This window comes from Python bivittatus, unplaced genomic scaffold (genome assembly GCF_059951505.1).
Source record: "Python bivittatus isolate LINGU-HERP-01145 unplaced genomic scaffold, Pbiv_v1 ctg000220_np1212, whole genome shotgun sequence".
NCBI lineage: Eukaryota > Metazoa > Chordata > Lepidosauria > Squamata > Pythonidae > Python > Python bivittatus.
Window position 1 is genome coordinate 613,547 of NW_028277048.1, and position 15,015 is coordinate 628,561.

A 15,015-nucleotide genomic window follows, 5' to 3' on the forward strand; every position below is an offset into this window, starting at 1 on the left:
AGCAGGCTTGTAGCTTCTGGGGGCCGTAATTTCTTTGAACTAATGCTATCTACCAGGGTGCTTTTTTTCTGGCTTGGATGCTTAGCATCTACACTTTTAAAAATAAACATATATTAAAAGCACCAAGGAACTTGGGTCTCAGCTCCAAAAGAAATGGGCCCAGCAAAGATGTCCTGGAAACCCTTACTCCTCAAAAAAGACACGCTTGTTGGTGTGTGTGTGTGTTTGTGTTGGGTGAAATTATAAAGCAGAGTTGGATAGGGGGGAAAATCTGCACAGTATGAGAGATAGTAGGAATTGGCAAACCAAAACCACAGCTATCTATTGTTTTATATCAGTTTAACTGTCCTGTGTCCTTGAATGAATCATGGGAATTGTTACTGGTGATAACTTTAAGAATTTTCTGTTAGAAATTCCCAGCCCTCCCACAGAACAGGTCCCAATGATTCCTTAGGAAAAGTTTTCTTAAAATAAATATTATACTGAAAGCTTATATACAATTAATTTAAGGTTAATCCATGAACTTAATCAGATTAATTTCTGAGGCTCCGCAGCAAGAGTGAAGCAATGGAGGCACACAACCAGGATGTATACATTATATTAAACCATGGTTTATTTACCATGAGTTCCTGAATAACCTACCATTGGGATAACATGTTCGTTAATGCATTAAGCATGCTTTACAAACCACAATATCTTGGCTCACACAAAACACTAAGCCTAATCAAACAATGCACATTATGACAAAACATAACTTGTGAACTCAGCCACAATTCTTATTTACAGATACAAGTTCACAGCCATGCGGGACCCCAACCTAGTGTCCTCTAGATTCCTTCTCCCTACAAAATCTGATGTGAGAAGTTAATGTGTATCTCTTGTAAGATGCAAATAACACAGAGGGCTTTCTTCTTGAAATCCAAATAGCTGCTGTTTGTTTCATTTAAATATTTAACAAAATAGCTGGTAGCTGGTGACTGATTCATACCATGCTAGCATATCATACTAAGGCTGAGCCCTAAACCCTGGTCACAATGACTAATTTGACCAATACACTGAAGCGTAACGTGGCTTATCTGGTTTTGGTTTAGTATGTTATATGAACACATACACCATACAAGCTCACAAGTTTATCTAAGGAAGCCTGGGCCTCTTGCAGATAAGGCTCAGGTTGTGCAAACACTCTGCCTCCTTCACAGAATTTTGTGCAGGATGGGTGGGGAGATGACATCATAGCCCACATGGTACCTTCCTGGATTTTCCAATCTTTCAGTCCATCATTTTTCTTAGCATAAAACTCCATTAAAGAGAAAAGGAAAAATAGCTGCACCATAGCTGTAGTTTAGTAATTCTACAAATCCTACATCTGGAAGTAGCCCAATTTTTAAAAAGATATACCACTGACTAACCCAAATTTAAGCTGGAACAGAAGAAGGCTTGTACTTTGCCAGTGTTGCATTCAGGACAAAGGTTCCTGTTACCTCAATCTTCTCAGTTTCTTTTTTCCTTTTGTGGCATCTTCTAAAACAACCTCTTTTTATTGCAGAACAGTATATATATAAAAACACATTCCTGAAAAATAAGGAAAGCTTTGCTGTGGATTTCATGGGACAAACTCACCAGATGGCAGGACAAGAAGAGCTAGGAGGCACAGCAGCGTCTGAACTCCACAGGCCACCATCTCTGCAAAATGAGAAAGAAAGAAAATAAATGGGAGTTGCTTGCATATGTCTGACACATCCTTCTCTTTCACTGACTGATGTACAGCAACAGTTGCAGGCTCCTTGTTCTCCCCACTCAGCTGCTCAACTGATCTATCTGAAAATCAAATAATTTAAGTTGAACATAACACTACATTCCTTTCCATCCTTCACTCCTATCCACTCATTTATTTTCTGATTCTCATTATGTTGATTGCATCTGCATCATCTCCTTCAAAAATCACCCTCTTTTTAGGGACACAACCCTCCACTCACTGCTGTCCATGCACTCTGCTTCTTTTGACTGCAGACGGTGTTTCTTTCCCCTTCAACTAATCCCCTATTTTGGCCAGAGTGTCTAGCCGCTCCCAGCCCTAGCAAATGTTCTTATTTGGCTTGTCTTCAAAATTTAATTAAGAAAAGTTAGAAAGCTTCAATATCATCATCCAATTGGAATGAGGAGAAAGGGGGAGATCTCTCCCACCATGATCTCATTCCAGAGTTTATTGTAACTGCAGAGGCCTCAGCTCCTCCTATTCCCACTGGATGAAGAACGGACAGGAACAGAGCATGTCCTGGTTCACCCTGCTCTTAGGGCAATGAAAAAGCATTCATTTTTCCAGGAAAATGGTCTCCCAAACAACATAACCCTTTCCTGAAAAAAATGTACAAATAAACTAGAGCTGGTCTTAAGGCAGGATGAAGTAGCCATGCTCAGGCAGTGGATCAAACAAACTATTAACAATTTCAATCATAATATTTTACTCCCACAAGGGCCACTACTGAGAGTTTCCATCTTAGACACCAACATCTTTTGGGACAAGAGAATTACTCTTTCCATCCTGGTATTCCAATTATTTGTTTCTTTAGAAAATGTATATGCTGCCAATTCTGGGCTCTAGGCACTTTGCAAGATAGACTTAAAATAGCTTTAAAATAAAATTAAATCATAATAGATGCAAGACACAGTATTGAAGCAATAGCATTAAAAGATCTGGGAAAATCAATAATTAAACAACTCTAGTCACAATATACTCCATAATCTGGGTCCTAGCCCAAAGAAATCCAAATTAGTGGTTGATTATGCCTAGATCTTTCCAGGTGTGAGGATCTGGGCCTCCCACTACCATTTTAAAGAGGAAATGTGAACATGGTTTGCTCCGTTTCATTTTGTGTTGGGGATTTGAAATGGTTTCTTTTCTCTCTGTCAGGTGATACTGTTCACTGAAAAGGCTCAGCTATGTGAGTACTTTTTCTTTATATTTGTCTTCAGATATTTTCCTATCTTTTCCGTATTTTTACATTTTTAATGTGAAAGACAAGGTTGTATGTGTGCAGATGCATATACCCACACATAGTGGGCTCAGAATAATTTTCAATTTGAAGAAAAATATTGGGCAGTGAAGGTATGTAAATACACACACTCTCTCAAATAAATGTATATCTAATGAGGCTTCCATATTTTTCTTCTAAATCTCTGAAACAGTTGTCTTGGGGGAAAACAGGAGGAGGGAGCCATGAGTGCAGCCTTGAGTTCCTGGAGGAAAGATGAGATATAAACAAATAAATAAACACCACTGGCCAGTTCTGGAAGCAGAACATTTATTTTATTTATTCATGCATTTAATTTATATCATCTCCCCAAGTCCTGCTGTGCCACCTCATCATGGCGGGGGGTGGGGGTGGGGGGAGTGTTCCTGGGAGAGATGAGCCAAGAACATTGGGAGAGTATGCCAAGAGTATATATTCCCAACAGGATCACCCAAGGCATGAAAGTCATCCCAGCTGCCCAACTAAAGCAAGCAAGCACATACTTTGGGCAGAAGCAATATAGGAAGATGCTGGAAGCAGCAGATCACTTTAGTGACAATGGCAAAGGCATCCATTCATACTGTGTGGGAGAAGGCAATAGTAAACCATTCCTGTATCTTTACCAAGAAAACCACATGGATAGAAAATATAAAATGATTGACAATATAGTGCCGGATGATGGGCCCCTCAGTTCAGATGGTACTCAGCATGCTACTGAGAAAGTGTTGAGGATCTTTCAGAGTACTAATGGTGTTTATGACATGGCTAGATTAAAGCCTTTGGGACATCTAGTTGCTGAAATTGCTATGCAGAAAAAGAAAATCTGAAGCTGCAAAAACAGAATGACAGTAGGAACATGGAATGTAAGAAGCATGAACACAGGAAAGCTCAATACAGTGAAAGATGAAATGAAACAACTACAAATTGGCATCTTAGGCATCAGCAAACTGAGATAGACTGAGATCAGACAGTCAGAAGATCACACCATATATTGCTCAGGACATGAAAAACAAAGAAACTGTGTTGCTTTTATAGTTAGGAAGGGTATAGCAAGAACAGTACTTGGCAATCAGTGACTGAATAATATCAATTATACTTTGTGGACAACCCTTTAATATGACAATCATTTAAGTTTATGCCCCAACCAATGCAGAAGAAGAGGAGGTTGATAATTTCTATGATCAAGTTCAATTTGAAATCAACAGAACGTGTAAGCAAGATGTGTTGCTTGTGATTGGAGACTAGAATGCCAAAGTTGGAAACATGAAAGAGGAAAATGTAGTTGGACTGTATCACTTAGAAAACCGGAATGAAGCAGGAGACCGACTTATCAATTTCTGCCATTCCAATGATTTTTTCATACCTAACACTGTCTAAAGACAACCATAATGATGCCTATACACAGACATCACCAGATGGAGTATATTGAAATCAAACTGAATATATTTTTGCTAAAAGGAGGCTCAATTATAGCATCAAAGACATGGCCAGATGCTGACTGTGGAACAGATCACAAACTCATGTGCAAACTCCACGTTAAGCTAAAGAAGAAGAAGAAAGCCAGTCAGTTTCCATGATATGGTCTTGAACATATACAGTACCCACCATTTTCAAGGAGAACATCAGGAATCACTTTGAAGTCCTGAACGTCACTGATAGAGAACCAGAGGAATTATGGAATGAACATAAAGTGAGACTTACTTCTGAGGAGATGCAAAGCTCACTTTAAGTTGCAGAGCACAATTTTGTGTATGGTATAATGAACAGATTATTCAAGCATTATAAGAATATCAGATGTTCTCTGTTCTGCTTGTAAATTCCAATGATTTAATTATGTCATTTAAAATTGAGCCATCCTGTTCCAGATAAGCCTTAAAATGCTTAATCTTAAGTCCAGGATCTACTCACCCCCTTCCTCTTGCCACCTCTGTGTCACCTCCTGATGGGGCTAACAATTTACCCAGGCATGTTCCCAACTCTGTTCTTACAGTCACCAGTCTTAGATTGTTAGCTGTTTGCTCAGCTCATGTTCATCTTTGAGTCCATGTGACAACTTTGTTTCTCCCTTTTTGGCATCAAGGCAATGCACAAAAAACTGGGTTTTTTGCAGCTAGGGGCCACTGTCCTCATGATATTCCCCCCTGCCCAAAGGGAGACGCTGTCACTAAAAGATCCATGAAAAATGGAGGCATCTGTAACCAAGTACATGATGTGAAACTACAAAAACTGTAAGCAAGCACAAAAATGCGGGACTCATTTAATGCTGGAGATGGAACCCAATTTTCATTCTTTTTTCACGTGACTGAATCTCTATCCTTGCACTTGCTTTTTATACATAGAAAAACAGAACAAATAGGAGAGGCAATCCTGGAATAAAGATCTGTGGTTGCTGTGCAGCTCTCGGATACAGATGGAGGCTCTGGCAGTCAGCCAATCAGCTGGGAGATTGTGTAATGACATCAGCAGAGAGCCGTGGAGCCAGATGCTTGCAAAGCAAAACATCCTCCCTTTGGCTGCTTCTTTGGGACGGGTGGGACCAGGCCCTAGAGAGCGGGGGAAGGACAGAATGTGTAGCCAGGGGGAAGGGAAGAGGGGCACTTCTGGGCTTACTTTTGCCTCTCTAGCAGCTAAACACGACACAGTAAAGGGTGGCCTGGGGATGGTGGAGAGGGGGAGAAAAAGCCAGCAACAGTGAAGGTGCCTCAGATTTATATCCTATCTGGCAATTCACCTTGCTTTTTCCTTGGGTTTGAGCCATAGGTTTTAGAGCTTTCCATGTGTTTCTCCAGCTGAGCTGTTTCTCCTTCTGCTGCTTCCTAAAAAACAACCAAAGAGAGCATTTGTGCTGGGCTACACTCCCAGAGCCAGCAAATGCTTCTCTGCTTGCTTTTCCTCTTGGCTTCATTCCTGGGCTTACTTTAGGTTCTACTCCAATTGCCTTTCCGCTTGCCTTCCCACCCACCCGCCTGTCTGCTTATTATGTTCTAGGCACCTTCAAGCCTGCATTTTTCTTGAAGTGCTTGCAACATAAAACATATAATCCAGTACATGAAAGGGTGGGGGCCTGGAAGCAATGCTTCTTGACTGCTGCCCTGAACCTCCGGAATATGCCTGTTGAAACTAAAAACTTTTCCAAATTGCACTCTTTATAGCTGCTTGAGGGCTGATCTATACATCCAGCTTGTTGGTTTATTTATTTATTTATTTGTGAAGTAGAAGAAGCAAACCATAGAATAATATATCAAAGATAAAATAATACAGAAATGACATATATTACACTCAGTTAAGTATCCTCACTTAACAACCACTTGTTCACCAATCATTCAAACTTGCGATGGTGCTAAACAAGGGGTACATATGACTGGTTTTCGTACTAACAGCAGTCGCAGTGTCCCTGTGGTCACATGATTGAGATCAGGGTACTTGGCACTTGGCACTTGGCTCATAATTACAACATTGCAGCATCCTGCGGTTACGTGATCACCATTTGTGACCTTCTTTGCTGGCTTCCTACAAGCAAAGTCAATTGGGAAGCCGGTAGGAGGTCACAAATAGCAACCACATGACGTCCTCACTTAATGACCTGTGGTGATTCACATAACAGTGACAACCAGAAGTGCTGGAATTTCCGTTGCTATGTGATTGCACTTTATGACTGCCACTTAGCGACAGAAATTCCAGTCCCAATTACCATTGTTAAATGAGAACTACCTGTACAGTAATTAAAATAAACTAAATGTGAAAAGCATGAAGAGACATTTTATCATGCATGGTGGACATGTGAAAAAGCAAAAAAGTACTGGACACAAATGCATACAATGATGCAACAAATTTTAAAAATTAACATTCAGATGAAACCAGAATTTTTTTTATTAGGACTTATGGAAGCCAAATTAGAAAGAACTCAAGGACAATTGGTTTTATACTGTATATGGTAACTGCAGCGAGGCTACTATTTGCACAAAGATGGAAATACACAGAAATACCCACAATGGAGGACTGTGAAGCTGGCAGTATTTGCATAAATGGCAAAACTGGCTTGTTTGATTAAGGACAAAACAATAAGTACTTTTATAAAAGACTGGAAACCTTTTATGGACTTTTTGCTGAAAATGAACAAAAATGAACTGGTGATTTCTGGATTTGCTGATTAAAAAGGGTTGACTATGGGAAGAACTATATAATGTAATTTTAAACGGGGGGAAATGGTAAAAGGTTGTTTGCAACTGTTGTAATGAAGGTTGGAAGCCGCTTCTTTAACTTTCTTTTTCGTTTTTAATTTTTTTCTTTTTCTTTCTTTATCGGTACTGTTTCTAGCACTTTTTCTTTTATTTTTCTATTTTTCTTTTATATATTTTTCTTGTTCATTTTTAATTATGTAAAAACTCTCACTAAAAATTATACATAAAATAAATGTAAGGGGGTTATTTATTTATTTTATGTATATTCCACCACAATCATAAGCAGACTCTCAGCAATGAATAATGAACATAAGTATAATAAGAATCATTAAAATAAATATTAAAAACATAAAACATAAGAGAAATACATTAAAAGATATAAACATTAACAGAAACTAAGGAAAAAGAAAAGAATCCATATTATATCAATTCAGTCCTTAAACGTGATTAAATCCAGATCAATCTATTCCATTCCCTTCAATTGACTACTGTGCCTGCATAGTAAAATCATATTTTAAAATGTATTAATTTATGTACAATTATAGCCTGCAAAACAAAGTTAAGAAAAAATCTCCTGCATAAAAGTCTTGTTCACAGCAGAAATCACACATACCTTGGTTATTGGAAACTATCCAATAGTTTCTATCAGCTATTGCTGTGGCATAGAATTTGGCTATTTTTTGGAGATTTGACAATCCTGGTCATGGAATAGGAAGTGCCCAACTGATGGTTAGGACCAGACCAGATGATCTGTGATTGGAAGAGAGATTAGTACTATCCTCCAAGAATAATAGACCAAGCATTTCAAAAGTCCATTTGTGTCAGAACCTCGCAGTGGGGCGGGGGGAGGACGAATGGAATGTGAACTGTTAGGCGCAGATGGGTTGTTATCTGGTGCCCAAGACTTCCAAGGTCATACCAATCAGGGAATACAAGGACCTCGTCAACATGTGCAGAAAAGATTCAGACAGAAGGGGGGTGAAATAGGAATGAAGTAAAATTAAGTTTTGGCGCACGCGGGACTCAGTTCCAGCTCTGCTTTAGAGCTGTACAGTACTTTCCAATAAATGAACTTTTCTTTGAACCTGCATTGGCTTCATTGGGAGTTGCTTTCATTGGGAACTGAGTACCACGGTTCTTACATAGCGTCAAGTGTCTCAATTTCAGAATCTAAACATATGCATGATTACTCTTGGTAGTGGATATTATTTAATCTCCCCATATAACACTGTTGAGACAGAGCGTCTAAGTGTGCCAATGTAAGTGTCATTCTAGGGGAGGGCACAAGGATATGATATGTCATGGGCTAGAAAAAGAAAGTGGTTGAATTCTTTCCGAATTTCCTCCTTCTCTTTCTCTTCCTTCTTTCCATTGTTTCAACATTCCACTGGTACACTTGTAAAAAAAATGGCACAGCAGGTGAACTGGACAGCAATTAGCCAATCTGCACCTTTTGGATGGATTAATACTTAGAACCCAATAGTGGTAAGTAGCCACATAGTCTGTGAGACTCGTAACAACAGATTTGACTGTTTGCACCTTACATATAAGAATGTTCTAGAATTTTTCATGTTGTTCTTTTTACAAGTTCAAGCTGTTTGGAACATCAAGAATGCCCACTGCCTGTTGCAGAGGTTAAAATCCTTGGAAACATGTTTCTGAATTAGTGCATAATAATTAAAGAAAGGGGCATCAGACTTATCTTTTGAAGGTTAGCAAGCATGTCACCAGTGAAGTGGTAGAATGAATATAAAATGATTACTGCAAAATGTTGCTGAATGAGTCCAGTTCCTTCTCTGCTTGGTCCTGCATTTACTTCATTACTATTGTCTCTATGCCTTGGGATCAGTATAGCTCCCTACTGCTTCATTATTTGCACTGACCTAGAATCATAGAATCATAGGGTTGGAAGGGACCTTGGAGGTCTTCTAGTCCAACCCCCTGCCCAAGGCAGGAATCCTCATACCATCTCAGACAAATAGTTGTCCGATCTTTTCTTGAAAACCTCCAGCGATGGAGCACCCACAACTCCAGGAGGCAAGCTTTTTCACTGCTTAATAGTTCTGTCAGGAAATTCCTCCTTATTTCCAGGTTGGATCTCCCTCTGATGAGCTTCCACCCATTGCTTCTTGTCCTACTCTCAGGTGCTATGGAGAATAAATCAATGCCTTCTTCCCTGTGGCAGCCTGTCAAGTATTGGAAGACTGCTGTCATGTCTCCCCTCAGTCTTCTCTTGGTTAAGCTAAACATACCTAGTCCCTTTAGCCATTCTTCATAGGATTTAGCCTCCAGACCCCTTATCATCTTTGTTGCTCTTTCTAGGGCTCAGAAGTATCTCAGTATTTAACAACAATCTTAAGATGTGATGACTTAAGATTATTTTCTTTCTTCCCTTCAAATTTCTGGCCTTGTTAGCCAAAACATCAGTAATCAATATATCAACCCCCACCCACTTCAGAATGTTTTTACATTTTCCAAGCTGGGTATCTGACTTCAGCCTCCATTTACCTGTTTCCTGGAAGTAACTGTCTAGATCATGGTGACACCAAGTAAATTTGGAAAGAAAAGACCTGTTGCCAAAAAAATCATCAGCAAAAGAAATCCAGATCAGCTGCTTTTTAATATGCTTCCTGTTGAATATGGTTAATCAGTTTATATGTTGAGCTTTGAGATATGCTGGTTTTCAGAACTGAAATTCTAAAAATTGATAATTTGAAGACATGTTTTGTTAACTACTGAGATACCATGGCCTGCAGCAGGACACTACAACCTGCCAAGGAAAATAATTGGATCTGAAAAAGCCAGGAAAAATGGCTGAGGCTGGAAGCTAAGGGGTAAGTGCAATGTAAGTGAGGCAACAGAAAAGGGGTGGGGAACGAGCAGCCCATGGAGCAGATTTTCTGTGAATCCTCCCCAATTGGCCCTAACCCTCCAAAGGCCGAAAGAAAGTCCTTGCACTAGCTGAGTGAATTTCAGGAGAAAAAGAAAGGGAGAGATCAAGCACTATATTAAACTGGGAAGCTTCACAAGATTTTACTGCTTGACTGACTTCATATTTATTTATCCAATATTGTAGAATCCCAGAATTGTGGAGTTAGAAGGGACTGCAAAGATCTAGTCCATCCCTCTCCAGTGTTCAGGAAACCAAGAAAGAAGTAAACTTCCTTAAGAAGTGGCTGTTTCTTAAAAATTTCCAGAGAATGGAGAACCCACAACCCGACTGTTTCATGGTTGGACAGATGTTATCATTAGGGAGTTTTTCCTTATATTGAAATGAAATCAGTGTGGCTGCATCTTATACCTGTTACTTAGGTCCTAGTTCCTCTAGTCATGGAAAACAATTCCTGACAATCTTTCCTGTTATGGTATCTTTTTATGTACAAGAACACTAATATCATATCTCCCTTCAGGTTTCTTTTGTCCAGGCAGAACATCCCAAGTTCCTTTAGCCTGTCCTCACAGGCCTTGACCTCCAGTGACTTCATCATCTTTGTTGCCCTCCTCTGATGTACTGTATACTCTTTTTTCAAGTATAAATGTTGTTGGGCATCTTCAAGGGTATATGTAAATATGAGAAATACCATAATGGATGAATATAAGGGTCATATTTCTCCCTGGCCCCATTCATCCCTAATGTGTAGAATTGGAAAATTATCCACTAGAGAAAATGCAGAATATATATGGTTTCCCACTATTTCTAGAGAACATTGTTATTGCTAACATGGACAGGCAGTTAAGAGGGTAGCAAAAACCTACAGTTTTAATCCTTCCGGGTCTACAAGGTATCCCCTTGTAGACCCAGAAGGATTAAAACTGTAGGTTTTTGCTACCCTCTTAACTGCCTGTCCATGTTAGCAATAACAATGTTCTCTAGAAATAGTGGGAAACCATATATATTCTGCATTGAAATCAAAGAATCAAAAGAATCTTACAACACCATTACACACAGCAAACACTGGAGGGCACTGCAGCATCACAGCATAAGAAGGCACACTTTTAGTTGCTCTCTATCATATTACATGTATTAAAAACAAATAAATATACAAAAAAATCTGCTTTCTCATATGGAAGTATTGCTCCAAATCCTATTGCAATCTTAAATTGCGCTCACTCTTATTGTAGACTATAAGATTCTGGAATTTCCAGAATAGGCTTTGCAAGGAAAGAATAGGCTTTGCAAATAAAATAGGTTTTGCAGAGGTAAGTTAAAAGGCTAAAGTCCATAAGGAACTGCAAGCTTGCCAGGGAAGCTAAAAGCAACCAGAAGGGAATATTTTGGTTATATCAGTAGCAAAAGGAATAAAAAAGGAAAGGGTGGGCCTGCTGATAGGAGAGTGACAGTGGACAAGGACAGAGAAGAGCTTTGCTACTGTCTTCCCCAAGAGGAACTGTATTTTAGCGAACACGAGTAGAACATTTGACAAACGGAGTAGCAACCCAAGGTAAGTAAAGGGATGGCTTTAGGGAGCGCTTCGCTACCATGAAAAAGTTCCAGTCTCCGGGACCTGACCAATTACATCTGAGAGTTCTGAGGGATGTCACCTTGGAGCCCCTTTTTTGAGAACCCATGGAGAAATCCTCTGCAAAGGATTGCATAAAGGCAGCTGTTGATCCTCTCTTCAAAAAAAGATGAGGAGGAAAGGACCCAAGTAACTACAGACTAGACAGTTTTTCATTGATACCTCACGTAACTCTAAAATAGATTATTAAACAGACACTTTGTTTATAGTTAGAAAAGAAGGCCCTGCTTGGCAGGAGGTAGAATAAGTCATGTCAAACTACTCTGATATCTTTTTTTATTAGGGTGGCCAGTTTGGTTGGCCATGGGAATGTGGAGGACACAATGTTTATGGGATACTTTGTTGAATAAGTATTCAACAAAGTATCCCATAAGGTTGTAGTAGAGAAAATGGCAAAATGTGGGCTGGACAGTGCAACCATTATCTATTTATTTTTAGTTATTTAAAATGCTTCTGTGATGCTTCAGTAATGTGATTCTAAGTGGCTTACAGCAAAACATACAAAAAGTCACCCATTGGGGGGAGATGGAAGGCATACAAATTTACTAATAAATAAATAAATAAAATTACAATAATTCAAAAATTATCAAAATTATCAAATATCTCAAGTAATAATGATAATGATAAATACCTATCAACATAAATACAATATGATTGATGATTACATGCCATCAAATCATTGTCAATTGTTAGTGACCACATACAACATAGTCATAATATAATCATAGAACTATTACTTTAGATGAATAAAGAGCTGGTTGAGCAACTGAATTTAACAAATATACAATGGCTCCATGTCATGCTGGAAGAAAATGTTGAATGATGTACCACAAAGCTTTATTGAAAATTACAGAGCCTAGAATAAAGCTTTGTGGTACACCATTCAACACTTTCTTCCAGCTTGACATGGAGCCACTGTATATGTTAAATATACTTATATACTGTATATTTGTTATATTTGTTTTTATTTATCAATGACTTGGATGAGGGGTTAGAAAATATTATTATAAAACTTGCAGATGAAAGATAGGAAGTTAGCAAAAACTTAGATGGCAGTATCAAAATGTTCTTAAAAATTTGGAATAATGGGCAAAAAAGAACAAGGACAAATGCAAAGCTTTATATTTGAATAGGAAAAATCAAAGGCATTAATGTTGGCAGGGGGCGCTGTACTGAGCAGAAGGATAAGCGAAAAGAATCTGGGTGATGGAGAGTCACATGTTGAACATGAATTAACAGCTTAATGCTGCTGTGCTGCAGAAAACCAAACATATGCAATCTAGGGAAGTATAGCGTCAGGATCAAGAGAAGTCATTGTTGTTCTTCATTCGGTGTTGGTCAGATTATACCTAAAATATTGTATTCAGTTCTGGGCATTACATTTTAGGAAGGACATTGACAAACTAGAGTGTGTCCAGAAGAGAGCAAAGAAAATGATAAGGGCCTGGAAGGAAAAACTTACCACGAAAATTTGAAGGTAGTAGATACTTTTAGCCTTGAGAACAGAAAACTATGGGGAGAAATGATAGTTGCTTTCAAATATCTGAAAGCTGTCATGAAGAAGATGTGGCAGAATTGCTCAGAGTTGTTTCAAAAGACAGCAGGAATACTTCTAGAGGTGGTGGACCTGAAGGAATTTGGATGACCATTTCTTAGAGATTCCATAGTAGTCAATTAGGCAAGCACTACTTAAAATAGACACTGGGCAGGGGGTCAGACTCAGTGATCTTTAGGGTTTCTTCCATCCTATACATTTTATCTAATTTCTTAAGGCAATCACCAAGATAAGCAATCTTTTTTTTTTAATATGTTGATTAATGATGCTTCTAAAGCATTTTCCTGTTGGAATTTGTTCCTTCTTACATCTAATGCACATTTTTCTTTCACATACAGTACATATGTTACTATCTGATCTGCACTCAGAAAATGTGATGGCGTATGATACTGTTTTATAATTTATTTACTAAAGTTGCACTATGTTATTTTATATACTATCAAACTGGCTGAACCAAAGGGAAATGAAGCTGTGCTGCAACTCAAGGATAGGGCAATTTAGGTCATTTTTAATTTAATTCACTCAATTCATTTAACTCACTCAAAATTGGATGGATGGCTGTAACATGGCCTGTCCTTGTTCAAAAGTCTCCATGAAGTTGCATTGCCAATGTATATTTGGGAACTTCACTATACAACTGCAAAGAATAGTGCCATGGCAACTGCACTGAAAGCTGCAGAGCTCAACCATCTTAGTGGAGAGAGAACTGAAGCACTGCATTTGATGTTCAATCAAAGTAACACTTGTGGTCAAAGGTGGAACATAAGAGAAAGAGAGAACAACATATATTCACTTTTACCTACAACTCACATCATGTCACCCACAGATATATCTAGAAAAAAATTGCAACTCTGGCCAAATTACGTATTGTTTCATCATCTTCATTCCCATTTGTACTTGAATCTCAGCACTATACTCTTATGTTCTCATATCATCTCCTCTTTGGCATCTGACTCAATTTTCAGCTGCAGTGCATGAGAACTTGCTACAAGGACCATTTTGCTGTAATGACACTGGAATTTGCAGGCAGGTAAATTACTCATTAGGTAGGACTCTCTCCAGTTCTCAGTTTTCCCTACTCCCTGTTGGCTAAGGTTGAGGGCTGAAAAAATCCAGATGACCTTTAGATGGCAGGAGAAAAGTTGCTTTTTTGTGTTTCCTTGCTGCCATCTGAATGTTTGCAGCCCAAATCTGAACTGAAGGTACCTTGGTACCAAGTCATCATTTCACCAGCTCTTTTTTATAATAAAGATAAATTACAAATACATCACAGCAGAGTGAAATAGCTTGATAGTTACAGTATATCTACTCTCTAATGTGGACAAGCATACTATTTCTAATAATTATAGCAGAGAGATACTGAACAATGGAGATTGGGGAAATGATAATTTTGATTATGGATCTAAAATGCATAAAAAGCCTCAAGCTAATCAAGAACATAAGAACACTGTTGTATAAAATAGGTACAGCAGAAATTAAATTGAGAATCAATTATTTTTAAATTACTGCAGAACCACATTCAGTTCAGGGGGTTAAAAAGTCTCTAAATGGTAAAAAAAAATAATCGCAGTCATTGGTCACAAAACCTAACTTGATAGGCATCATATTTAGGACTAAATTTGATATGAAACACTGAAAGGGGGAGAAAGAAGCCTACCTCATACCATGTATAGGACCAGGATTTTTATTCAACAAACACTTGAACTCATGTTAACCCTTCTTTTTTAATGAACTCTTTAACACTGGGC

At 38.5% G+C, this 15,015-nt stretch overlaps 1 protein-coding gene across 5 annotated transcripts in view; it reads right to left on the reverse strand.

Annotated features, from left to right (window-relative positions):
* The window catches only part of MFAP5 (microfibril associated protein 5), a 59,580-nt gene that overhangs the window by 15,276 nt on the left and 29,289 nt on the right, over positions 1-15,015 (reverse strand). For 4 of the 5 annotated variants that reach the window (XM_088137566.1, XM_088137565.1, XM_088137564.1 and 1 more), the window contains one exon: positions 1,621-1,683. In XM_088137566.1, coding sequence (XP_087993692.1) covers positions 1,621-1,681 — 61 coding nt within the window. In that variant the 5' untranslated portion in view covers positions 1,682-1,683. Of the gene's footprint in view, positions 1-1,620; positions 1,684-1,976; positions 2,123-15,015 lie in introns of those variants that run through there. The other variant, XM_007428529.3, reaches the window with a different exon arrangement.